A 26107-nucleotide genomic window follows, 5' to 3' on the forward strand; every position below is an offset into this window, starting at 1 on the left:
CTTTTGTCCCCTATTTTTTGTTGTTGTTTTGGACTCAGGGTCTGAGCACTGTCCCTGGCTTCTTTTTGCTTAAGGCTAGCACTCTGCCACTTGAGCCACAGTGCCACTTCCAGCTTTTTCCATATGTGGTGCTGAGGAATTGAACCCAGGGCTTCAAGTATACGGGGTGAGCACTCTACCACTAGGGCACATTCCCAGTCAAAAGCCGCCCCCCCCCCTTCTTTTTTTTTCTAGTCCTGGGCCTTGGATTCAGGGCCTGAGCACTGTCCCTGGTTTCTTTTTGTTCAAGGCTAGCACTCTGCCAACTTGAGCCACAGCGCCACTTCTGGCCTTTTTTATATATGTGGTGCTGGGGAATCCAACCCAGGGCTTCATGTATATGAGGCAAGCACTCTTGCCACTAGATCATATTCCAAGCCCTTGTCCCCTATTTTTATGTAAACTACTTCAAGAAACAGGACTTAGGGCTGGGGATATGGCCTAGTGGCAAGAGTGCCTGTGTCATATACACGAGGCCCTGGGTTTGATTCCCCAGCACCACATATACAGAAAATGGCCAGAAGTGGCGCTGTGGCTCAAGTGGCAGAGTGCTAGCCTTGAGCAAAAAGAAGCCAGGGACAGTGCTCAGGCCCTGAGTCCAAGCCCCAGGACTGACAAAAAAAAAAAAAAAAAAAAAAAAAAAAACAGGACTTAAGAGTGAAAGTAGGTTATTATAGAAACTAGAAATCACCTAGGTGTAGTGGTACATACTTTTAATCCCAGCCACCTGGGTGGTAGAAGCAGGATGAAGAGTTCCAGTCCCATCTGGAATACAGAGTGAGGCACTGTCGTAAAACAAGAAGCTGAGTGCTGGTGGCTCAGCTATCTACCCTAGCTACTAGAAGGCAGAAATCAGGAAGATCTGCAGATAGAAACATAAGGCCCTATCTGGGTGTAGTGGCATGCACCTGTCATCATAGCTGGGAAATGTAAATAAATAGGAAGAACACAGTCCAGGTTGGCTTGGACATACATACAGGCAAGACTCTATTTGAAAAGCAAGGCAAAAAAAGCTAGTAGCATGGCTGATAGAGCACCTGCCTAGCAAATGCAGGGTCCTGACTTCGACCCTTAGTACCACCAAAAAGCAAAACAAACAAAAAATAAACCTAGAAATCTAAGACAAAAACTCTTAAGTAAAACCTCACAAAGAGCTAGGCACCCCCGGGCTCATGCCTGTGATCCTGTCTACTTAGGAGGCTGAGATCTGAGGACCATGGTTTGAAGCCAGTCCTGGCAGAAAAGTCCCTGTGAGAATCTTATCTCCAATTAACCACTCAAAAACCAGAAGTAGAGGGGCTGGGAATATGGCCTAGTGGCAAGTGTTTGCCTCGTATACATGAGGCCCTGGGTTCGATTCCTCAGCACCACATATACAGGAAATGGCCAGAAGTGGCGCTGTGGCTCAAGTAGCAGAGTGCTAGCCTTGAGTAAAAAGAAGCCAGGGACAGTGCTCAGGCCCTGAGTTCACGGCCTAGGACTGGCCAAAACAAAAACCAGAAGTGGAGCTGTGGCTCAAAGTGGTAGAGGACTAGCCTTGAGCAAAAGAGCTCAGGGACTGTGCCTAGGCCCCAAGTTCAAGTCTCACGACCCCCGCCCCCCAAAAAACCCACAAATAACAATTAACAGAAAAGCAAGATAACAAATTACAGTGGAAGTCTTAACTTGGGGGACAGACCTGACAGCAGGGCTCACGGCAGCTCCCAGCCCGGTCTCTGGGGAGAAGAGGAGGCAGTGCTTTTGGTGGAAAGGGCTCTTCCTAAAGATCTGCAGGCAGGAAGAAGTGAAGCCAGCTGACTGCTTCAGCCCAGTTCATAGCTTCCAGTTTCCCAGTTCTGCTCTTCCCTAAGCAGAGCACTGTGCACACACTGCCCCTTCTGGGAACCCTCTGGGATTCCCACACAGATTATTTGGGGAGTTAAATACACATTTGCATGGAGAGTCCCAGATTTAGAAGAGTGCAAGAGAGTAGAAGTGGAAGATGTAGAAAGTCATGAGACTTGAGATTTTAGCTTGTAGAATGTGTAATGACAAGTTCTGCTGACTATAGGGCTGATTTCCTCTTTGATATCACAGCTACTAAAATATTATTGTGCAACTCACTGTTTCAAGAAGCTACCCAAGCAGCATTTTAGTTTTTATAATAAAAGAGAGCCAGGTGCCAGTGGCTCACATCTGTAATCCTAGCTACTCCGTAGGCTGAGTTCTGAGGACTGCAGTTCAAAAGCAGCTCAGGCAGGAAAAGGCCAGGAGACTTGTTTCCAATTAACCACCAAAAAGCCAAAAGCAGAGCTATGACTCAAGTGTAGAGCACTAGCTTTGAACAAAAAGAAGCTCAGGAGCTGGGCACTGGTGGCTCATACCTGTAATCCTAGCCATTCAGGAGGCTGAGATCAGAGGATTGAAGGATTGAAGCCAACCCAGGCAGCAAAGTCTATGAGACTCTTATCTCTATTCACCAAAAAGCTGGAAGTGGTGATGTGGCTTAAGTAGTAGAGTGCCAGCTGTTAAGTTGAGAAAGCTGAGAGCTTGAGGCCCAGTTAAAGCCCTAGGACAAGCACATTAAAAAGTAATTTAAAAAGAGAAAGAGCTCCAGACATGAACAAAAAGGGAATAGAGTCAGAGAGAGAGAGAGAGAGAGAGAGAGAGAACAAGAACATCCCAAATACTTCAAATTAAAAACCAAATTTATTACTTTCTCAGTTGTTATACAATTGTAGTTTTCATCCTGTCTTGTCAAAACACCATTATATTATATGGAAAGCTGAGACCATTAGGTGTCACATGAGTTAACTCTCCCTCAAAAATGACAGGTATACACATCTGACACCAGATGACACGCTGGTAGAAAGCCTGGCTTCTTCATGTATCTATGTGAGCATTCTCTCACAACTCTGATAATCAATCACATGAACAACATCTGCTTCTCACTCCACAAGCCAGCATCATCACCTACCTTCCCATATCACCCCTTCCATCACTGGCTACAACATTCCATGTCAGCTGCCCATTCTATATCCCATCCCTCTTCTCCAGTCAGCCTAAGTGCTGTGGACGGACACACACACACACACACACACACACACACACACACACACACACCCATTTGCTGTTTTCCTGTGTGAGCCTCAGCTACTGAGCCATGCCGGGGTGCACTCATTGCAGGCCCTAGAACCCTGGGCTTTAGGGGGAGAGGAGAGGAAGTGGAACAGAGGCAGAGGCACTGCAGAGGTGCTAGGGTGATCCTCGGCACTGACTGAGGGCTGAAGGCTCAATCTGTTGAGCTACTGTGTTGGAACAGTAAAGTGGCTCCCAAATTGGGGAACTTGGCTTAGAAAGTAGATCCATCAGGCTAATCTTGACACTCAAGAAGTTACTGAGAAAGACAAAAGCACAGGTCCGAGTTCAAGCCCAATACTGGCAACAAATAAAAAAAATCTCCACCCTTCATCTTGAACTATGTTTGATACCATTACCCACCTTCTTTTTTTTGGCCAGTCCTGGGGCTTGGACTCAGGGCCTGAGCACTGTCCCTGGCTTCCTTTTTTTTGCTCAAGGCCAGCACTCTGCCACTTGAGCCACAGTGCCACTTCTGGCCGTTTTCTAGATATGTGGTGCTGGAGAATTGAACCCAGGGCTTCATGTATACAAGGCGAGCTCTCTTGCCACTAGGCCATATTCCCAGCCCCCCATTACCCACCTTCTTATGCTCTTTGGATGGCTTGTGTTTGTCAGTTGTGGGGCTTGAACTCAGGGCTTGGGTGCTGTCCCTGAGCCTCTGTGCTCAAGGCTAGTGCTCTACCACTTCCGGATTTTAGTGGTTAATTGAAGGTAAGTCTCATGGGACTTTTCTGCCTGGGCTGGCTTTGAACCATGATCCTTGGATCTCAGCCTCCTTAAGTAGCTAGGATTACAGGCATGAGCCACTGACTGGTGCTGGGCTGGACAGGATATATTTTTCAATTTGTGTGTGTCTTGGTGGTTTTACTGTACTTGTGCATCCTAGGCAAGTGCTGTTACCAAGTAGACTGAGTTACATTCCTGGCTTTGGGCTTTTTTTTTTAAAGAAACTTTTGGTCTTGTGAGTGGGCTGAGATTACAGTAGAGCACACTATGATGGCTAATTACCTTTTCAATTAGATCTTGACAATTTTATGTAACATGGATATGTAACATGGATATGGGAATGTAACATGGATAGTGGGATTACTGTCCATCACCTTACTGTTTCTCTGTTCTTCCTTCCTGGTTTTAGATTATCTGAGTGCATTTTGTTTGTTTGCAGTCTTTTCTCTGCACTGATTTAGTGGCAGCATGTTTATCCTTGGATCATGGCAGTTCTGTCCTATAAGCCCATGGCTGTTTTTTTTTTTTTTTTTTTGGCCAGTCCTGGGCCTTGGACTCCGGGCCTGAGCACTGTCCCTGGCTTCTTCCCGCTCAAGGCTAGCACTCCGCCACTTGAGCCACAGCGCCGCTTCTGGCCGTTTTCTGTATATGTGGTGCTGGGGAATCGAACCTAGGGCCTCGTGTATCCAAGGCAGGCACTCTTGCCACTAGGCTATATCCCCAGCCCCCCCATGGCTGTTTTTCTCAGTGGACTGCAGTTCCAGGTCAGCCTGGACAAAAAAGTTGATAAGATCCCATCTCAGCAAACAAGTTAGGCATGGTAACAAGCCCCTATCATCTCAGCTACTTGGGAGGCCTAAGTAGGAAGACTACGGTCTAGGCTCTCCTGAGCAACAAAAACATGGGATCATCCCTGAAAAATAATTAAAAACAAAAAGTGTTTGGGGTGTGATTCAAGGGGTAGAGTACTGACCCAGCAAGCATGAGGCCCTGAGTTCTGTACTGCCAAAACGAACAAATGTACCAAAAACCTAAACGACTGATTTCCTTTGTAAGTGTTTGGTGTTTTTTTCCCCCAGTCCTGGGGTTTGAACTCAAGGCCTGAACACTGTCCCTGGCTTCTTTTTGCTCAAGGCTAGCGTTCTGCCACTTGAGCCACAGCGCCACTTATGGTCTTTCCTATATATGTGGTGCTGAGGAATCGGACCCAGGGCTGCACCTATACAAGGCGAGTATTCTACCACTAGGCCATATTCCCAGCCCAATTTCCTTTATAAATGTACAAGAAAGTGAAAGGCTGCATTGGACCTGGGCATGGTGTTGCATGCCTATAACCCCAGCAGGTAGAGCCTGTGGCTCAGGTCAGCCTATTCAAATAGGGTCTTGCTTCTTTGGGAAGGGGCGGTGCTGGGCCTCAGGCTGTTATTCTCCTGCTGGACTCTGAAGTAGCAGGAGCCACCACTCCTGGGTTGTAGAGATGGAATCTGACTTTGCCTAGGCTGGCCTTGAACCTTTATCTTCCCAGTCTCTTTCCTACTTTGCTCCTAATCTTTCACACTTCAGGTCTGGGGGGCTATGTATATGCATACATCTTTCTCAGGTCAAACCCTGTGCTGGGCACTCAGCATTTGCCTTGACTCCAATCAAATAATCAGTATGATTTCAATTCTTGGCTTCATTAATGCAGAAAAATGTAATTTTACCACCAGTGCGCACACATGGCCTGACTGGGGGTTGGAACTCTTAATTTGAAAAAAATGGTAAGAAACTGAACTAGGCACCATTAAAAAAAAAAATGATCGGGACATGGAGTCAGTACTGTCACTGGCCTGGCCTCTTTTCCCACAGAGAATTAGGGAGCAACTGTTCCGGGGGAGGGGTGAAACTGAATTTCCTACGAATCATACTTATCTTTGTCGTCAGAAAACTGCCTAGTTGCAGCAGGCCCATGATCAGAGGGTGCCAGGGCTTTGCGTGCGCCTCCCTGATTTAGCAGTCTTAGCCCATATCATAGGCTGGGTGCTTAGAACAAACAAATTGCTCTCTCATTACTGGCAACTAAGAGGTCCTGAGATTTATGGGCTGGCAGTCTGGGAAGACCTGTTTCAGTTGTGCCATCCCATGGCAGAAGGGCAAGGGGTCAGGAATCCATAGCCTTGAGCTCTTTTTAGTGTGCATGAATCCACTTTGGCAGGTGAGCGTCCATTAGAGCTCTACCATTGCATTAGGGCCTAAACTTGCAGCATATGCGTTTAGGGGACAATTACCTTGGACACAGCTGCCATGATGCACGTACCAGGTGAACATCTGTGAACATCTGCCTTCTCCCTATCCCAGAGCCTGTCTCACTGTGAGCTCATCACAGATGATGGGATCCTGCACCTGAGCAATAGCACCTGTGGCCATGAGCGACTGCGGGTGCTGGAACTGGACAACTGCCTCCTCATCACAGACGCAGCCTTGGAGCACCTGGAGAGCTGCCGAGGGCTGGAGCGCCTCGAGTTGTACGACTGCCAGCAGGTCACTCGTGCAGGCATCAAGCGGATGCGGGTAGGTGGGGGAGTTTCTGCCCCTATGAACCAACATCCTTTCTCCATTCTGTCCTAAGCCAGTGGTTATGCCACCTGGCCCTATTTACAGATATGGCATCTTAAACTTATTTAATTCCTTGCTCTGGCCCCAATCCAGAAGCTTCAACTGGATCTGAGGTAGAACTTCCGTGAGGTCTAGTCATCAGCACCCTTATAAAACTTGCCACTGTGTATTCCACTGAGAACAGAATCACATTCTTTTTTTCTTTTTTGGTACTGGGGATCGAACCCCAGATGTTACACTTACTAGGCAAGCACTTTGCCACTGAGCTACATCCCAGCTCGAAATCTCATTCCACACAGAATCACCTGCATCATCATCTTGATTTTCTAAGTTGAGGCGATTTTCATGTACACCCACTGATGCTATCAAGGTTCTTCAATTCAGATCACCAACAAGGCTGGTTACTATTACATGGGGACATGGGGTGACAGGAGCAGTTCTAGCTGATGGCAGGTACTTATGCAGAAATTGTATTTGAACTATGCCTAGGATTAAGGTAGGCTAAGTTTTAAATGGACTACAGGTTTTCACTACAATCCTAGGGTTAAGTCTCCCTTTATTCTTCCAGGCTCAGCTTCCTCATGTCAAAGTCCATGCCTACTTTGCCCCTGTCACTCCGCCGCCAGCTGTGGCCGGAGGTGGACAGCGACTGTGCAGGTGCTGCATCATCCTGTGAGGGCAGCGGCTGCCTGGGCCCAAGGAGTGATGAAGACGCTTCCTCTAGTGAGGACCAGAGACTTCCAGACTCCTCCACTGTCACCCAAACCTGTCGATTCTCCATTGGGAAAACTTACAGGTAAAGGACTTCGGTGTGGATTGCAGTAACTGGCGATAGCTCTAACCTGTACTACGCTGTAATGCAATCAAAGCCAAGCCCTGTAGCAGCACATGGCAAGAGTGGTCTAGTGCAGCCAAGACTGAAGGAAACCAGGATCCCTTCAGAGGTGGGGACCTGCTCTTGGGGTAGTCAGCATCCCTCACACACACCATCAGTATCAGCACAAACTGAACAGCAGAGCAACCTGGGTGTTGTTTTTTGTTTTTACCTAATCCTTAAGCCAGTGGCCTACTTCGTTTAATTAGCAGGACGTTTCCACTTTGTAGATTAAACAGCAACTTTATCAAAGTGACTACTACAAATTCATGATGCCTGATAGTCTTACATGTAGAAACGTATGTGGAAGGCATGTTAACAGATTTGCGTAAAACACCAAAGAAAAGACTGAGCTGGGTGAAGCAGGGTCTTCGCCTTCATTTGTATCAACTGTTACATCCACCTCCAGGGACCAAAAACCGAATAAAAAGTTAGGTTTGTGTTACCTAGCTGGGAAACAGAAACACTGATATGCTATACAGCATATAGTGTGTTTTTGTTAAGGTGGGGGGAAAACCAATTTAGGAGATCTTATCTTAAATATGGAATTGATTAAAGCTTAAATTATAATCAATTAAAAATAATGGATGGATGCATGTAGAATGGATGTGATTTATTTTCTCAAATTTATTTAGATATCAGGCTATGCCACAGCGATTCAAAAACTTAAAACTCAGACCAAGGCTGGGAATATGGCCTAGTGTTAAAGTGCTTGCCTCATATACATGAAGCCCTGGGTTCGATTCCTCAGCACCACATATAGAAAAAGGCAGAAGTGGCACTGTGGCTCAAGTGGTAGAGTGCTAGCCTTGAGCAAAAAGAAGCCAGAGATAGTGTTCAGGCCATGAGTTCAAGCCCCAGGTCTGGCAAAACAAAACAAAACAAAACTCAGATCAGTAGTGTTGGGATATTTTAGACTCATAATATAAAATGAACAAACTATTGAAATGTTTAACAGATTACGTCAAAAAGTGTTACTGTAATCTTCCAGAAGACAAAACTAAGCAAAATGATTTCCAAATTCAAACCTAAAGTTACCTTAAATGTGATGAATTCTTGCTGTGTTGTCCACATTTGTGACCTTCATTAAGATTAGAACTCACCACTACCTTCATTGTTTAGGTGTTAATGGTAGCTGACCCTTCCTAGCAACCAGTCCCCCAACTGAAGGGCTGAGAACTTGTGAGAAGTACAACAGGAAAAATGAGAGGTCTTCTATGACTGAGCAATTAAGAAGTGTGTTAAAGACACACTGCCTCAGCTACATTCTGGGTGGAAAAGGCAGACCCATACATAACTGCCACGCTGACTCGGCAGGACTACGAGTATTAAAAAGCTGATGACTTTATTGCCTTCTTATATGCTCCAGTATTCCCTGATTTAAGTTGCGTGAAAACCATAGGTTATTTAAATACATACCCTGCAGGATGTTTTGACTGATGCAGGAAGTCACGCAAATAAACAAATGAACATATTACAGGCTTGGTTTCAGTGATTTAGTTTGTTTAAAAGTGAAATGACCAGTGCCTTGATACATTTGTCTTTTGCGTTAGGATACAAGCTCTCACAGCACTAGACTAGATGCTGCGTGGACCATGTCCTCACTCACAGACAAGGCAACTTCTCATAAGGTCATCAAGCTGCTGGGACTAGAGGACCCACATCTATAGTATAGCTCGAGTAATGGAGTACGTGCCTAGCAAGCACTAAGGCTCTGGGTTCCATCCAAGTCCAAGAAAGCATGGTCAGTTCCTCGGGTACGTTGTGTTTATCAGCTTTGAGAAGATGAGCTGCTCACAGAACAAGATGCATGAGAGCCTGACCTGCAACACTGGAGCTAGAGTATGTGAGGCTATAGGGCTTCAGCTGACACAGCAAAGATGTCCAATGACACACGTGTGGAAAAACAATGGTAAAACATTTATTATACAGAAAGTGTACATCCTACTATTAAAAAAAACAAAGTAGCAAATTTGCTGGTGCCACAATTTAACCTGTTTCACTGCTGCTCAGTATAATTTCAAGTTTGAGCTTCTAAATATTTTTACCCACTTCTAAAACCTGATAAGGAATTCAAAATAGCACACAGCATTAAATGACATTTATTGTTCCATAAATCATGAGACCCAAAAAGGAATGCTAAAGAGACAAGCAAAACTCTAAAACAGGAGATAAAGTTCACTTCCTTCCAAGTGACTAGTACAGAAAATGTGATCAGTCACATGAAAGCAAAGGGCACAGAATAGAAAGGATGAGTGTGTCCACACAGTGCCTCTTTAGAGCAATCCCTTTTACAAATAAAAACAAACGTCAAAGTTTGCACTCAAGTGAAGTAGTTTGTCTTCTGGGACATTTAAGATTTCAAACTTACAATAATTCCTATTTCCACTGGAACAAGAATGAGACTCAAATAGCACATTCAAAGCCAAAAAGCTTGAATACATGGATAGATAGAGGTGCTATCATTAAAACACAACTTTTAAAAACAAAAATGCAGTCTGATACACTACAAGCCTAGAAATGTTTGGTGATGTACTGTGAATTCTGCAAAAGTTCTGGGTAAAGGGAGGATTGTTATCACTTTAGAAATGGTATGTTATTAGCACACAGTATTTCATCTTATGAGAGGCACACTTCTTATTTAAAATAAAACAGCCGTGGTTTGTTTTTAAAAGCCCCTTAACGATCACCAGAATGTCTGTCCATGATTGTACTGAAAGAAGCTCGGCATTCAGGAGATGTAAGGATTATGTATGTACATTTTAGTGTCTCACATGTCTAGTGTTTCCATGAGTAAGTTCATCTCATTCATAATGCCAACTATAACTGCTCCCTCTAATTAATCACCTATTTCTAATGTTTGGGGTAGGGCTTTATGAGAGATTTTAGTAACAGAGCTGGGGGTTGAGTTGTGCACCAGTAGTCCCAGTGACTACTCTGGAGGCTGAGACAGGAGGATCGCCTGAGCCCAGGAATTTGAAGCCAGCCTGGGCAACACAGCAAGTCCCTGTCTCCAAAAAACTGTTAAGAAAAAGGGATGGGGAGTGAATGAAGACAGAGAAAAGGAGGAAAATGGAAGAAGGGGAAAAAAAAAATCACATTAAATTTAAAGGACAAGGTGGCATCAAAAAATGAAAACCAGAAACTAAAATGTTAAGAATGGAGGCAGAAGCAAAAAAGTTCAATTGATCTGTGACAAAGCAAAAACACAAGTCTTTGTACCTATTAGGATTTACACTGATCCTCTCACCAAGGTACTCCTGATAATGCAGTTTGCGTCAAGCCCGGCTGCTTGGATCTGCCCCAGTCTGTCAGGACTCCATCATGACTGCTCTGGAGAAGGCGCTGGCCTCTTACCTGCCGCCGCCTGCCGCGTCCTCACGGCATGCGTGCCTCTCTCCCGCACTCATGTTCACTCGGGCTCCACAGCACTCCCGTCTCCTCCCCACGTCAGCACGAGGGGCAGGCAACAGAAGCCAAACTGGCACAGAAAGGTAAAAATGCCCACAGGAAAGTTTTTACATTCATTTCCAAACTGCATACAGTGTGAAGAGCCAGTAGAGGCTGCTTCTGGAACTGTTTACTGGCCTAGACCCCAGCCTCCGGGCCGGACACCGCCTGGTATGCTCACTGGCACGAGGCTGCTTTGCTATGGCAGTGACGGTGAGGAGATTTGCCTCTCGTACAGCTCATTAGGAAGGTCATATCTTGTGTTTTCAATATGAAACATCACTTATGGTAAAATCCAATCCCAAGACTTGTTGGATTCAGTCTTCACACACTTGTAAGCGTGACTTTATTTGGTACTGATTATAGTTCAGTCTAAGTAAGATGTCACTTCAAAATTATGTGGATACCATCATTATTTTCAGCTGTAAAAAAAAAAAAAAAGTATTTTTACCTGAGCTTAGGAGATCTAAAACCTTAGGAGTATAAAATCTAAAACTCTGAAATATACAATGTCTGATTCTAATTCAGAGGTTGCCTTTACTAATTTTAGAGAAAAAGAGTGGATTAATTTGCAGAAGCTCCCCTTCACTTGGCAGTTTCATGTGCACATTTCCCCTTTAGACAGGCTGCAATGCCACCTGGCTGGCTCCCACCCTGCTTGCCGGGTCTGCAGCTGGGGGGAAGGAGAAGGACCTGGCGGCAGAACAAGTCAAAGCAATGTGCCAGGGCAGAGGTGGAAGTCAGCCAGGCACAAACCAGACACAACCTGAGGGTGCAAAGGTGAATGCACACACTTAACTGCCTACTTCACATATTTAAAATGGAACTTAACTACTTTACTCCAACCTCACCTCTGAAGAAACCACCACCCGCCCAGTTGTTTAACTAAAACAAGCAGTCACAACTCCTCCCTCAAATGTGGGTCCCAGTGTGTCCTGCCCATAAACCTGTAAGATCCATCACCTGTGGCCTGGAGGTATCTCTGTCCCATCCTGCCACCTTCACATCTATCTACACAGCGTTGTGAAAACAAGAAAAATTGAATAGTACTCCTTTGTATTTAAACTTCACTGACTTCCCAATGCATTTCAAACAAAATCCAGTCTTCCATCATGGCCAACTGACTTGCTAGACCCTGCCTTTCTCCTTGACTTCATCCAGCTCACCACCTTCACTTGCTCACCGGATGACCTCTTGCAGGCCATCACAACAGCCAAGTGCATGCCCGCACACATTGCCTGCCCTCATTCCTCAAGCCACTGCCACTGCCTCAGGGATGCCATCCCTAATAGCTCTGTGTCCTCCATCCCACATCTCCCCTTAAACCACACCTTCTTATTCTCATGACACTTAAAATGCTGATCATTTTTGTGTATCAGTGGCCAGTCTGAGTTTGTGCTCAGCAGTAGAGAGTTGCAAGAACTCTAAAAGCATGACATCTGACAGAAAATAATAAAATGCTGGCTGAATGAACAGATTTTTTTGTCAGTTCCTTAATTTGTTCATTTGTTAGAACCGTTCAAATAAACTCTTTAAAATTAGCCAAGACAATATTTTCAAGAGTAATAAGCACACAGAGCTGCTAGAGACACACACACTGTCTTTCATGAATACAATATTTCAAGACAGACGCACACCAAGTACCTTTTACTGTGGAGAATAAAAAACAACTCTCATCTTGGAAGTTTTGAACCATCTAGAAGAAAGCAGACATGTAAGTATAATTAAGACCCAACAGTCCTTTATCTTTTTTTTTTTTTTTGCCAGTCCTGGGCCTTGAACTCAGGACCTGAGCACTGTCCCTAGCTCTCTTTTGCTCAAGGCTAGCACTCTACCACTTAAGCCACAGTACCCCTTCTGGCCATTTTCTATATATGTGGTGCTGAGGAATAGAACCCAGGGCTTCATGTATACAAGGTAAGCACTCTTGCCACTAGGCCATATTCCCAGCTCCCCCAGTCCTTTATCTTGTGACTAGAAATGACTTGAAAAAAATAAGGAAAACCTCTATTCTTCTCCCACAAGTACAGGATTCAGTTGTCAAAATAAGCCATAAAGACCATGTGAGCTAGCACACCTTTACGCCTGCCAAGTTACTAGCTGGTCTGAGAGGTGACCCTCTGGGGAGAACTCCCTGCTGGGGCCTAAACATTCTGTCTTCACTTGCTTGTGAGTGGACAGGACAGGGGAGGGCGGAACTGTACTTTCAACCTTAACAGGTTTTTTTCACACTGGTCAGCAACTAGACAAAAGGAGAACGTAGCTAATGCCTCAATTTATTAAAAGTGACAAACCCTGTCCCTAGTCTTCAATTCTTCCCATGAGTACATGAATTCACAGGGTTTTCTGACTAGTACACATCTGATCACTGATGCCTGTAACTCATATTCTCACAATTTTGATCCCCAACCCTTTGAAAATGTTCTTATGAGTATTTCTAACAGTGTGAAAGTAGAACGCGAATGAGCCTGCCTGTTTGGTTTACCTGATCACTAACAAGAATGTGGATGCCGGTGGGGCCCTGTCTGTACACCTGGGTAATTTTGTTGAAAGGAATATTAAACACCGATGCAAGCTTTCGAGCCACTTCTGAGGCAACCATTTCTTCCAAGTAGATTGCATGATAAACTGAAATTAAAACAGGAAAAAACATCATTTTACTAATTATCTATGATCTGTTTGGTACTTAGGTGTATTCAATCAAGTACAAAGATAAAATTTATAAATGGGACAAATTAACATTTCTCATTAACTTAAAAGTCTACAACTACCCAAAGGAAAAGAAACATTAACAGTAGTCCCTCTACAAAGTGACTTAAAATTAGTATTGTTTTTCTGCACTGTCCTGACAAACTGCAGGAGAATGGGATGGGCGGAGGCTCTGCAGTAGAGTGCTCGCTCAACGTGTTCAATGGATTGGGCCACGTCCACAGCGCCACAAACAAAATGAATGGGGACTGGTTGCAAACAAGCATGGGGGGACCTTTGTGGGGTAATGGGATTTATATTAGATTGTGGCAATGGCTGCAAAACTAGGCACATGTACTAAAGTATCACTGAATTTAGGTACTATTTTTGGGAGGAATTACGCTATGCAACTTCTTTAAAGTTATTTGATTTAGTAATCCTACTACTGGGAATATATCCTGAGTAACAAAAGTTCTACCCCCCCCCCCGCCACATACACAGAGCAACACAGGTAGACACATGAAAAGCTAGGGATATGGCTGGGTGTGGATCACCCTGTTAACCTAGTCACTCACGAGGCAGAAATCAGAAGCATTACAATGACAGGCAAGCCTGGGCAAAAAGGTACCTGACTCCATCTCAGCAAAGAAACAAGGCACCAAGGAGGTAAGGAGGATCAGGTCCAAGGTGGGCCTCATTCAAAAACACAAAATCCTGGCCAGGCACCAGTGGCTCAGGCCTGTAATTCTAGCTACTCAGGAGGCTGAGATCTGAGTAGCTTTATTTGAAGCCAGCCAGCATGGGTAGAAAAAAATCCATGAAACTTTTTTTTTTTTTTTTTTGGCCAGTCCTGGGCCTTGGACTCAGGGCCTGAGCACTGTCCCTGGCTTCTTCCCGCTCAAGGCTAGCACTCTGCCACTTGAGCCACAGCGCCGCTTCTGGCCGTTTTCTGTATATGTGGTGCTGGGGAATCGAACCTAGGGCCTCGTGTATCCGAGGCAGGCACTCTTGCCACTAGGCTATATCCCCAGCCCCATGAAACTCTTTAACACCCAAATCAGAGCTATGGCTCAAGTGGCACTAGCCTTGAGCAAAAGAACTGAAGGATAGTACCTAGACCCAGAGTTCAAATCCCAGTACCATTACAAGAAACAACCCCCAAAATGACTAAAGCAAGGGAATTGGAGAAGCAGAAGGTCCTGGGTTCAAACTCTAGTAATACACCCTAGTAAAATCAAAGAACACTACTACCACCACCACCACAAAAACTGGTAAGGATAGAGAAAATGAATCCTGACCTTTCCTTATAAAATGTTCCAGCCACAGTCCACCCAGTGCCCCCTATTTTGGGGACATATAACTTAACATACAACATCTTCATGGCATGCATCTGTAGTGAGTCTCAATCACGTAGGCCCTGGCTCAATCATGGAATCAAGCCATCCATAAATCAGGAGTATCATTGCTGAGAACTTTGCTTCCCCAAACAAGCAAAGTTGTGTGATTATAGAATATGTCTGCTAATATATGTCTGCTAATGAACATCGTCACAGTTATCATTTACATACCATCTCTGGTTATTTTAGCACTACAATGACAGTTAAATGTTTAAGAGGCCCTATGGTCTGAAGAGTTTGATATTTACTATATGCCCTCAAACAAAAGGTTTGCTGACCTGATCAACGGTTACGGTCTACAATATTTCCACACACCCACCAACATTCATGTTGGGAACATACCTTCCAAAAGTCTTTATCTTGCATATAAAGAATATGTATATTTAAGATTGTAGGGAAATACATGAATAGCTCCCTTTTCGAGTTTGAATGACTTGGATGGAAAAGCTCAGAATTGTGACTACTATCCTTGCAACGTCTCAGTAAAATCAAAAACATAAGATCATTTGTTTTTGGTGGAACTAGGGTTCAAACTCAGTGGTCACACTTACAAAGGCGGTGCTCCAACACCCCAGGCCTACTGTATTTTTCAGGAGCCTTGCCCACTTGTTATCAGGGCAAATAAATGCCTCCTCGGATTCAGTACCATGTTTCTCTGCAAAGTCCTGAGTGTGCTGCATTCACTCGACTTCAAAATGGTAGACAAGGGAGACAGACCCAGCCACCTACCACACAATGAGGGAAGATTTTAAGAGTCCCTCATATTAAGTGTTAAGGCAATTTTGTGTGTGTGTATTGTGTTGCTGAGGACCAAACCAAGGGTCTTGCATATACTAGGTAAACACTCATCATAAAACTATATCCTCAGCCTGTGTCTAGCTCGCTAGGGAGGGACCTTGTTTTCAGTTTCCATAAACCTGAGGTTTAATGGGGAAGAAGGAATCGAATCATCTAGCATTTAAACCTCTCTTTTACATGGTAGATATTTCTCCACAACTTGGGCTTGGGGGGAAGAGACAGAGAGAGACAGAAATAAGAGAGACACAGTATGGTTAAAATGACAGAGAAAGGCAACTTAGCTAGCTTCCTTTGCCCCAGGAGCCCCTACTACTTTCTGCTGCTGTTAAGACCTGACCTTGTCCTTCCTGTTGCTGATGATCTTAGACAGTGAGAGGAATGCACCCCTCTCTCAGTACCCACCGTAGGATGTCCCACCGCTGCTCTCGCCATTGCCTGCGGCATGCAGCTGCCCTGGCAGCGCTGGGCTGCTTGGCTGCTCCCGACAGACATAGATGGTTAAACGAGGCCTAACTGACCTGCAATCAGAAGATGCCACTGATGAGCCTGGGAGAGAACTTGCCTCAGCAAATTCACAACGAGAACTACAGGAATCTAAGCTCTAGTTCCTTAGGAGAACTTTTGTTTTTAACATGTTATTTCATTATATAAGAGAATTTACAAATAAAAATATAAAAACCACACACCTCACACCAACTATCACAGGTGCTCTAATATGATGATCCAGACTCTAAACCATCGAGATGGTCTGTCACATGCTGGTGAATTTAAGTTTCAAGATAAAGTAAGCAATTTAAAATCAGTAGGATTCAATTTTAATGGAATTCTCACACAAGTCTAGAAACAGCAATGATAGTATAAGCCAGCACAGTTTACAGTTCTATCATTTAAATTCACAATTAGCAGTTTACATTTTAATAGCTGTTTAATAATAATAATGACCTTGAAAACCATAGATTCTGTTAGCTCACCTAAATTAGAAGTTTTGTTTTCTTGGCAACAAACCCAGTCGTCTTCAAGAAATCAGTACTGCCCATGTGCATTGCTACCAGTCTTAGTCTACCTCTGCCCTCATCAGTGCCTGCATCATATCTGGGCCTGCCCTGAAGGTGTACACAAAACAGTCTTCTCGTGAGCATGAGGCTGCCGATGCGTGACGGCGCACACAGGCACACGCCAACCTAGTGTGGAAACACACTGCCCAAATCCCCCGCGCAAAGAAAGCCACGTTCTTATTTCACACAGAACAGTCCACACCATTTTACCTTGACTTCAGTGAATTATAGAGCCGAATTCCATCGGCTGCACCACAAATTTGAACTAAATCCTCTTTTGACAGCTTTAATAAGTCGGCACCTAGAGAACAATGAAAGAGATTCTTCTCAGATGACTAAGAAAAGAACAGATATGACTGGTGGATTCACAGACATCTGTCTTCACATAGTGAAGTGTCCTACATGACAATGGCAGGTATTCTGAATCCATCCATTCTAAGCAAAACAGAAAGACAACATACACCCGTCCCTCAAGAGCACCAAGACAAGTGCTGGCCTCTGATGTCCTGTGGCAAAAGGCGAAAGGAGGACATTTTTAGGAAAGGAACATGGAAGCATAATGACTCAGCCACATAAAATAGTATTTATCAAAATGAACTCCGGAAAATGGAAACCATAGATTTTTTTTTCTTTGTTGCTGTTTTTGTTTTCTTTTTGTCTTGTTTATCTGTCTTTGGGAGGGTAAAAGGAGGGAATTGAAATGGAGGGACAAAGGGTGAACAAATTCAGCAATGGTACTCACTGGACATTACGTTGAAAATGAACTATACAACTTGTGGGTGGAGACAGGAGGGAAAACTGGGAGAGAGCAAGGGAAGGGGTGACATTGTCCAAAAGAAGTATATTCTTTACCTGACTTATAATAGTAACACTCTGCCCCCAAATAAGCTAAGAAGTCCAGAAGCCCAACACCAGTGAGCAAGAACTAGAGAGCTATTTCCAGTGTAGGACTACTGCACGACTACGTTTTCTCACTGCTGGGCTGTGCCTGTGGCTAAGCAACCTCAATCCCAGGTAGATAAATCTTCATGACATTTTCATCTGTCCCTTTGTTTTACAAAGGAAGAAATGGAGTCTATCATTTGGGTAACTTGCCCAGTGTCACTCCATGAGCCGGTGTGGCAGAGTAACTAAGCTCTCTGCTCTCTTACCAGTCAAGGTGCACTTTATTAGAGACTTTAAATCTGGAATGAAGGCCTGACTTCCATATAGAACAAGATAATAGGGTTATCTGTTTCAATGGGAATTAACTAAATAAAGATCAGAGAAGTGTAATTCATGACAAGCATTGGTGGAATTTTTTTTAAGTGGAATCAGAAGCAGAGAAAAAGGGCCTTTCATTTCTACTGGGGCCCACTGTATACACCTGTGAAGAAGGTCCACAACTGTGACAAGAGGAATGTGTGTACACATACTCACACACGCCTGAACCAATACAGAGAACTGAAAACACCAGCTTACTGCAGCCCTTCCTTATACCTGATTTTTCCCAAGAGGCTTCACTGTGCTACTGGAGATGCTATGGTTGAAGGACTGTGCCAATGGGGAGCCATAGCCAGCTTTCCACTAGCCCTTCACCAGTCCCCAAGTTAATGAAGAGGGAGGGGGTCAAGCAATGTGATTACTGCTCACAGTGACAAGAACTCAGTATTTCTAGACACAAATATGTGTCTACCTAACATCTCAGCACTCACCAGGGGGCCTCCATGAACCAGCTCTCAGAGCCTTTCCTACTGTCTAGGTATTTCATCTTCCTGCCCTGAAAGTTTAAGATGTCTCTCCCTCATTCTGAATTTTATAATTTCTTGTTTTTCACATATGAAAGGTTTTACTCAATTATATAAAAAATATAGATCCTAGCTGGTAAATCATTTCCATCCGGTACTTTAAATTTTAGAGTCAAAGAGCTACATGATAATGACTACTCATTGCACAAAAACAATATAATAAATGACAGGAAACCATGATGCTCGTGAAATAAAGCGTTCCTTCAGGCAAGGTGTGAGCACATATGGTCTGTCCTCTTTTTTTTTTTTTTGGCCAGTACTAGGCCGTGAACTCAAGGCCTGAGCACTGTCCCTGGCTTCTTTATTGCTCAAGGCTAGCACTCTGCCACCTGAGCCACAGCGCCACTTCTGGCCATTTTCTGTATATGTGGTGCTGAGGAATCGAATCCAGGGCCTCATGTATAGGAGGCAAGCACTCTTGCCACTAGGCCATATTCCCAGCCCTGGTCTGTCCTCTTAAAGGAGAAACTATTTCAACAGCCCCACAAGCTCAAAGAAGAGCTGCCACTTTGCTGTGACCCAACCAAAATTACCTGGGGGCAATACAGGATTAGTACATGTTGGTGTGTTTTGTGAGGAAAAGGACAAGGGACAAACCTGTTTATAAGATGCTGTCTCTTCCCACCTGTTATATCAACCACTGTTTTCTGAATAGATCGCCCGTCTCATCACCTGGGCAGCACTCTTTGATCCCTGTTAAAATCCTACCCAAGCACTCCCTGAGCTCCTTGTGCAAGAATTGACTGCAGTATATATATATAAAATCTACACTAGAAAACATTACTCTGAAAGGAAAAGGACGAAGTTACAGATACACTTGGGAACTTGAGTAGATCTTGACATCTTTGAAAGCTAAGAAATAAAAGCCAGTCTCCAAAATTCATGTTCTCATTAATTTCTGATTTCATTTACATAGCATTCATGAAATGGTAAAATCACAGTGTTCAGTGGTATGGAGGATAGGAGCATAAAGGGAACAGTAGGAGGAGGGACCTTGTGATGATGCCCTAAGTCTGTATTCTAACTGCAGTGGTGACCACACAGGACATGACAATGGCACACAGTGCCAATGTTCACTTCCAGGGCCTGAATTTGTAGTACAGTATGTGAGAAAACTGAGCAAATGCATACTGGGACCATCTCTGTATTACTTTTACAACTTATTGTGAAGCAAAATGAAGTTGAAATGAAAAATTACTACACCAACCTAAATACACATACAAATGAGGAAAATATGACAAGATTGTCAATGGAACTGATGTTTCCAGAATTTGGTGAAATTTGTCACACAAGACATCATACAAGGATACTGAAAGATGGATACAGTATTTTTTTTCAGCTTCATATGTATAGTCTTTACATAATTTTAAGGTCAAGAGATGTACATGTATTGCTTAGTGGTAGAGTGCCTGCCTAGCATGCATGAAGCCCTGGGGTGGATTTTCCAGTACCACAAAAACTGAAAAGGCCAGAAGTGGCATTGCAGGCTCAAGCGGTAAAGCAGTGGCCAGGCCGAGTTCAAGCCCCACAACTGGCAAAAAAAAAAAAAAAAAAAAGGTAGACATGCAAAACACTCTTTTGTGGGCATACACATTGGCATTACCTGAAAAATTAGAAAACAGTCTTGTGTAAGAAGAGAATCTGTTTTTCACTAGCCATTGCTGTGCTTCCTGGGTTGTAGCTGAAGGCTGAATTTGCTATTAAAAAGAAAATGTACATAGATAAAACCATTCAAATGTTAAAAAAACAACCCAAATCACTGTGATATTATAAACAGCTCTATCTATATACTTATCTCTTTTAAACTTGGGTATTTTAAAATTTTTATATAACAAATTTTCTACGTATTTTATTTTTTTTAATGTTTATTTCTTTTTTGTGCTGGATCTGGGGCTTCTACTCAGGGCTTGAGCACTTGCCTCTGAGCTTTTTGAGCTTAAGGTTAGTGCTCTACCACTAATTCTTAAAGAAATAAATTGGAGGTAAGAGTTTCATGACCTTTCCTTCCTGGGCTGACTTTGAACTGCGATCATCGGGTCTCAGTTTCCTAAGTATTTAGGATTACAAGTGTGAGCTGCAAGTGCCTAGCCATGAAAAATATTTTCAAAAATCCTCCAAATTTGAAGTAAGCTACCCAAGAGTCAGACGTCGGTGGCTCATGCCTGTAATTCTAGCTACTAAGAAGGCTGAGAGCTGAGGATCACAGTTCAAAGACTAACCATGCAGACAAATAAAAAAGACTCATCTCCAGCCAGAAATGCAGGTATGGCTCAAGTGGCAGAGCACCAGCCAGCTTTGAATGAAAAATCTAAGGCAAGAATACGTGGCACTGAATTCAAGTCCCAGTATTGGGGTGAGTGTACACATACACACTTTCCCCTACCCAAGAAGAATATGAGTCTGATTACTCAGTGACCCATATAATTAATGATTCAAGCCCTTCTCAGAAACTTGAAAGTGCAGGCCCCTAAAAGCATCTGATAGTTTGAGGGAAAAGATACTTACTTCACTAGATGCCTGTGAAACTCCATCTCCCTGATGATTTGGGGAAGAAGAATTGCTGAAAAAAAAGGAAGCAGTTTTGTAATTAAAAAAAAAAATCACAACACTCAAAGGTAATAATCTAGATAACTTCAAAATAAGATAGCACTGTGGAAGACAGCTGCATAAGCTTGCAACAAAAATGCAACACACAGGTTAGAAGTCAATGTAATGATGATGGCAAGACAAGGATACATAGAAGATCATGTCTTATGTGCCTTTGTCTGTTCTAATGAAAAATTAAAGTTTTGCCAAAAGTCTCCTTCAATTCTTCACAAGGGTGGATGCCAATTAGTTAGGGAAAAAATCCACAAGAAATCAAATAAGATAAATAACTGCTGGACAATTTGAAGAAAATGAGTTACACAAAATAGTATAATCATTATAATCAAAACTATAAAACGGTATCTTCCTTGAATTAATACATCTATCTATGAACAAGCTGTCAGGCTCTCACCTGTCCTTCTTACTAGCACTTGGGAGGCTGAGAACAGAAGATGTGGCTCAGGGTAGCCAGGGCAGAAAAGTTACTGAGACTCTTTTTCAACATACAGCTGGGCACAGTATTCCATCCTTGTCATCCTAAATGACATAGGAGACTGAGCTTGGAAGTTCCAGGCAGCCTGGGCAAAAAAGTCTGTGACACTCCATCTGAGCCAAAGAAGCTAAGGATGATAGCGCATCTTTCTCATGCCAGCTACCAAATGGGAAACCATAAATAAGAGTAAAACTGAGGCCTGCTGGGAGCCAGTGGCTCCACACCTGTAATCCTAGCTACTCAGGAAGTCTCGGAGATCTGAGGATCACAGTCCCAAGCCAGCCTGGGCAGGGAACTCTAAGACTCTTATCTCCAATGAACTCAGAAAAAGTCAGAAGTGGCACTGTGTGGCTCAAGTGGTAGAGCACTAGCCTTGAGCAAAAAGAAGCTCAGGAACCGCCCCCAGGCCTGGCCCCCCCCCCCAAAAAAAATCATCTAGGCTCTTGCTCTGGTAGAAAGCAGATTTTATCAAAAAATAACCAACTTCAACAAGGGCTGGAGGAAGAGCTAGCCAAGAATGCCTACCAAGTGTAAGGCCCTGAGTACTGCTTCTCCCTTTAAAAAACGGGAAAAAGAAACCTGTATGGCCATCCTTGTTTCTAAGGTAAAAGGAAAATGGAAAACAACTCCATAGAACATATAGCACTTCCTGGATCCTAATTCCTTACTTTGATTGTGCTGATTGCTTGTGTTCTCCACTCAACAGCACTGAAGCTCCTTATGCACCTACACAGTGCTGGAAACCCAGCGAGTTCTAAGGGAATTATCTACTCAACTAGCCAGCACTTGAGTTTACATTTCACCTCTGAAGTCACAAGGATTGTCTAACATGATTCTGACTGGCTCTGAACCTCTTTCCATGGTAACAAGCTGTCTCTCAGTCCACGAGTGTTCTTATTAAAAAGCACAAGCATTTACATGAAACTGTGGCCACCTCCATGGCCACATTAGCATAACTAGAGTAGAAAATCACAACTTTTTCCTTTGCAGTCTTAGCATTTACAATTTTCTTCACCAATAAAACAAAAACAAAGGGCTGGGGATATAGCCTAGTGGCAAGAGTGCCTGCCTCGGATACACGAGGCCCTAGGTTCGGTTCCCCAGCACCACATATACAGAAAACGGCCAGAAGTGGCGCTGTGGCTCAAGTGGCGGAGTGCTAGCCTTGAGCAAAAAGGAAGCCAGGGACAGTGCTCAGGCCCTGAGTCCAAGGCCCAGGACTGGCCAAAAAAACAAAAACAAAAACAAAAACAAAAACAAAAAAACTTCCTTAAAACAAGGAGCTTGCCAAAGACCTGAGTAGCTCACGCCTATAATCTTAGCTACTCAGAAGATCTGAGGGTCATGGTTTAAAGCCAGCCTGTGCAGGAAAGTCTATGAGTCTCATTTATCTCCAATAAACTACCAAAAAGCCAGAAGTAGAGCTGTGTGGCTTAAGTGTTAGGGCACAAGCTTTGAGCAAAAAAAGCTCAAGGTTACAGCCCAGACTCAGAGTTCAAGCCCCAAGATCAGCACCATAAGCACAGAAACAAACCACAAAAACAAAAAAACCCAAGCCATTTATAAACTTGGAATCAGTTTTCCAACAGAAATAGAAGGGCAGAGCATCCACCCACCCCTGGCTCCTCAGATTCTGAAAACCATCTCCTGCTCCCATCCTGAGCTGCCTACACTCTCCTCTGTTTCCAAAGCCTGATAACAAAGTGAAACCCACCACTCCCATTTTGAAAGCCATAGGAAGACTGTGGAAACTGAGCAGGGGTGAGGCATCTTTTTGCTGCCAAGAACCATTTGGATGTTAGCAACACCATTGCAGGTCACACAAAATGACCAATACAGCCGTGGACATGAGATGAAAAGCACATGTGTCTGCCTTGTTATGTATGAAACAATTTTGTGAGGCTTTAATTTAAATAGGCATTCTCCACCCCTGCTTTAAAAGACTTAAGCAAGATAGTATATGTCTTGAGAAGGAAAAGAAATAGGACAAAAGATAACTACTTTGTTATGACAAAAGACCGAAGTTCTTTGTAATAAAATGTTAACATATTCAAGTCACAGTTCACTGTAAAGATACTGTTCTTCTCTGTGAAGTCCATTAACACTCTTCAGTATTTCAAAGACAGTACTATAAAACTGGGAGTAAGGGAAGAGGTGACATTGTCCCCCCAAAACATTGCCCTTTACCTGACTTAACTGTAAACCCCTCTGTAGACCACAATTTAGAAACTTTTAAAAATACCCTTTCTGAAAATGCTCTAGTTGTGGAAGTATGAAGCACAGAGGTGAGGTGCAAAAAGAGAAGTATCAGGTGAAAAAGACAGTGACTGTCCTGTGACATCAAAGTGCTGTGTATTTCATACCACTTTACTTCAGACACACACACACAAAGGTTAACCTGAGAGCTGGTGGCTCAGGACTTGTAATCCTAACTACTCAGGAGGCTGAGATCTGAAGATTGCTGTTGGAAGCTGGCTGGAGCAGAGAAGTCCAAGAGCCTTTATTTATTTTTTTAATCTGTTGTGGAGCTTGAACTCGGAGCTTGGGTGCTATCACTGAGTTCTTTTTGCTTAAGGCTAGCACTCTACCACAGCACCACGTCCAATTTTCTGGTAGTTAATTGGAGATAAAGAGTCTCAAGGTCTTTCCTGCCGGGGGGGCTGGCTTTGAACTGCGATCCTCAGATCTCAGCTTCTTGAGTAGCTACGATTACAGGCGTGAGCCACCAGCACCCATCTCCAAGTGACTCTTATCTCCAATTAACTAGCAAAAATTTTGCCAGAATTGAAGGTGTGGCTCAAGTGGTAGAATGCTAGCCCTGAGCAAAAAGCAAGAGCAAGAGGCCCCGAGTCCTAAGTTCAAGCCCCAGTACCAATACACACACTTTTTAAAAAAAAAAAGACTCTAAAACTCAGGGCATGACACAACTGGCAGAGTGCTTGCTAAGCAACAGGAAGGTCCTGAGTTCAATCTCCAGTTCTGCAAGGAGAAAAAAAAAAAAGAGAGAGGTCGCTAACAATGGGACAGAGAGAGTTGAAGGAGCCAGCACACTGGTGAGGCCCAGGCATGCGCACACACAGATACCTGTCTGGGATGCTGCACGTGCTCTGTTGTGAGGAGGTGAAAGTGGGCGCTGGGGAAGGGCTGTTATTCACATAGGCTGTGGGGGTATCAGGCCACGGAGAACACTAAGAATAGAAACAGAAAGAAATTAATGATATGCTTTTACATCTGTGGGAACAATATTCTTGCAATTCACTCTCTAATCTGACCAAATACAAGTTTACAAAATGCAAAACACCTCACAGATAAATTAAATTTACCCTGCTAGGTGTGTCTAGACATTAATGTTAGAGAAGACCTGAAGTAATAACTTTCTAAAACCATTTTAAATATAGACTTAAGTCTAACTGCTTTTACCTCCTTAACCTGTATCCTGTCAGCTCCCCAACAGGCAGGTCAGGAACAGCAGAGACAAGAAAAGTCTCACAAGCAACATGCAACAGCAGTTCATGGTGACCTGGACTGTGGCTGAGTCCTTCTTCCTGCTGCTTGTCCCCTCTTCTCCAAGAAGCAACCTCAACAGTACCCATGTGTTTCCTTGATAATTCTTAACATAAATAATAATTCCTAAGGAAATATGGGCTAGACCAATGTCAAAGTAGAACAGCAGTGCTGCTCTACCATGCCCTGTGGATAGAGTGAAACTAAGTTTTCAGCCTTAAGACAAAACTGTTGCTATAGCCACTAGAGCAAAGACACAAAGACACAATGAATAGGATCATTAGTAGAGGTGAGAAAGCCAAAAGTAAAGAGTGTGCTATGTGGAGAGTCACATTTCTCCTGACTATTCTCAAGAGTGACTAGTAAAAAGAAACTGACAGTAGAAACCAAGTCTCACTAACAAGGCTTGCAGCTCATACTTACACCCATCAAAAGTATGGATAGAAGAAAGAAAATAGAAAACAGAACAAACATTCTTTACAATAGTCTATCTGCTCAAAAATAGGAAAAACAATTGCAGACACTTTCTACTATTATCACCTTGCAAAATAGAATTCTAACTTGGCTGTTAAGCTCTGATAAGGTCATTCCACTGGCATATACAAATTTCAATATAAATGATAGCTTTCACAATAATGCCCATTCTTTTAAAATTTACAGCCTTGAGACATGTATGGCACCAGCACTTGATGGGCTGAGATTAAAAGATCCAAGTTCAAAGCCAGCCTGGACTATACAGAAAATTCCAGACAGTCCTATGGCCACACAGCAAGACACTCTCAAAAAACTAAAACTAGTCAGGGCACTGGTGGCTCACACCTGCAATTCTAGCTACTCAGGAGGCTGAGGCTACTCAGGAGGCTGAGATGTGAGGATCGCAGTTCGAAGCCAACCCAGGAAGGAAAGTCCATAAGACTCTTTACCTCCAATTAACTACTCAAAAGAAGCTGAAGTGGTGCTGTGGCTGAAGTGGTAGAATGCTAGCCTTGAGCAAA

General features: G+C 43.6%; 2 protein-coding genes across 7 annotated transcripts in view; one reads left to right on the forward strand and one right to left on the reverse strand.

The window, feature by feature from the left end:
• Positions 1–7498, forward strand: part of Fbxl2 (F-box and leucine rich repeat protein 2) — a 75371-nt gene extending 67873 nt beyond the window's left edge. For both annotated transcript variants that reach the window (XM_048348633.1, XM_048348634.1), the window contains 2 exons: positions 6223–6435; positions 7049–7498. In XM_048348633.1, coding sequence (XP_048204590.1) covers positions 6223–6435; positions 7049–7156 — 321 coding nt within the window. In that variant the 3' untranslated portion in view covers positions 7157–7498. The remainder of the gene's footprint in view (positions 1–6222; positions 6436–7048) is intronic.
• A 3049-nt stretch (positions 7499–10547) lies between these two features.
• Positions 10548–26107, reverse strand: part of Ubp1 (upstream binding protein 1) — a 69616-nt gene continuing 54056 nt past the window's right edge. For 3 of the 5 annotated variants that reach the window (XM_048348632.1, XM_048348629.1, XM_048348631.1), the window contains 8 exons: positions 24693–24796; positions 21035–21089; positions 20133–20226; positions 16953–17043; positions 16090–16205; positions 13290–13432; positions 12449–12500; positions 10548–11226 (listed from right to left, as the gene is read on the reverse strand). In XM_048348632.1, coding sequence (XP_048204589.1) covers positions 11189–11226; positions 12449–12500; positions 13290–13432; positions 16090–16205; positions 16953–17043; positions 20133–20226; positions 21035–21089; positions 24693–24796 — 693 coding nt within the window. In that variant the 3' untranslated portion in view covers positions 10548–11188. Of the gene's footprint in view, positions 11227–12448; positions 12501–13289; positions 13433–14618; positions 15772–16001; positions 16206–16373; positions 16791–16952; positions 17044–20132; positions 20227–21034; positions 21090–24692; positions 24797–26107 lie in introns of those variants that run through there. The other 2 variants (XR_007211279.1, XR_007211280.1) reach the window with 2 other exon arrangements.

This window comes from Perognathus longimembris, chromosome 6 (genome assembly GCF_023159225.1).
Source record: "Perognathus longimembris pacificus isolate PPM17 chromosome 6, ASM2315922v1, whole genome shotgun sequence".
Classification (NCBI taxonomy): Eukaryota; Metazoa; Chordata; class Mammalia; order Rodentia; family Heteromyidae; genus Perognathus; species Perognathus longimembris.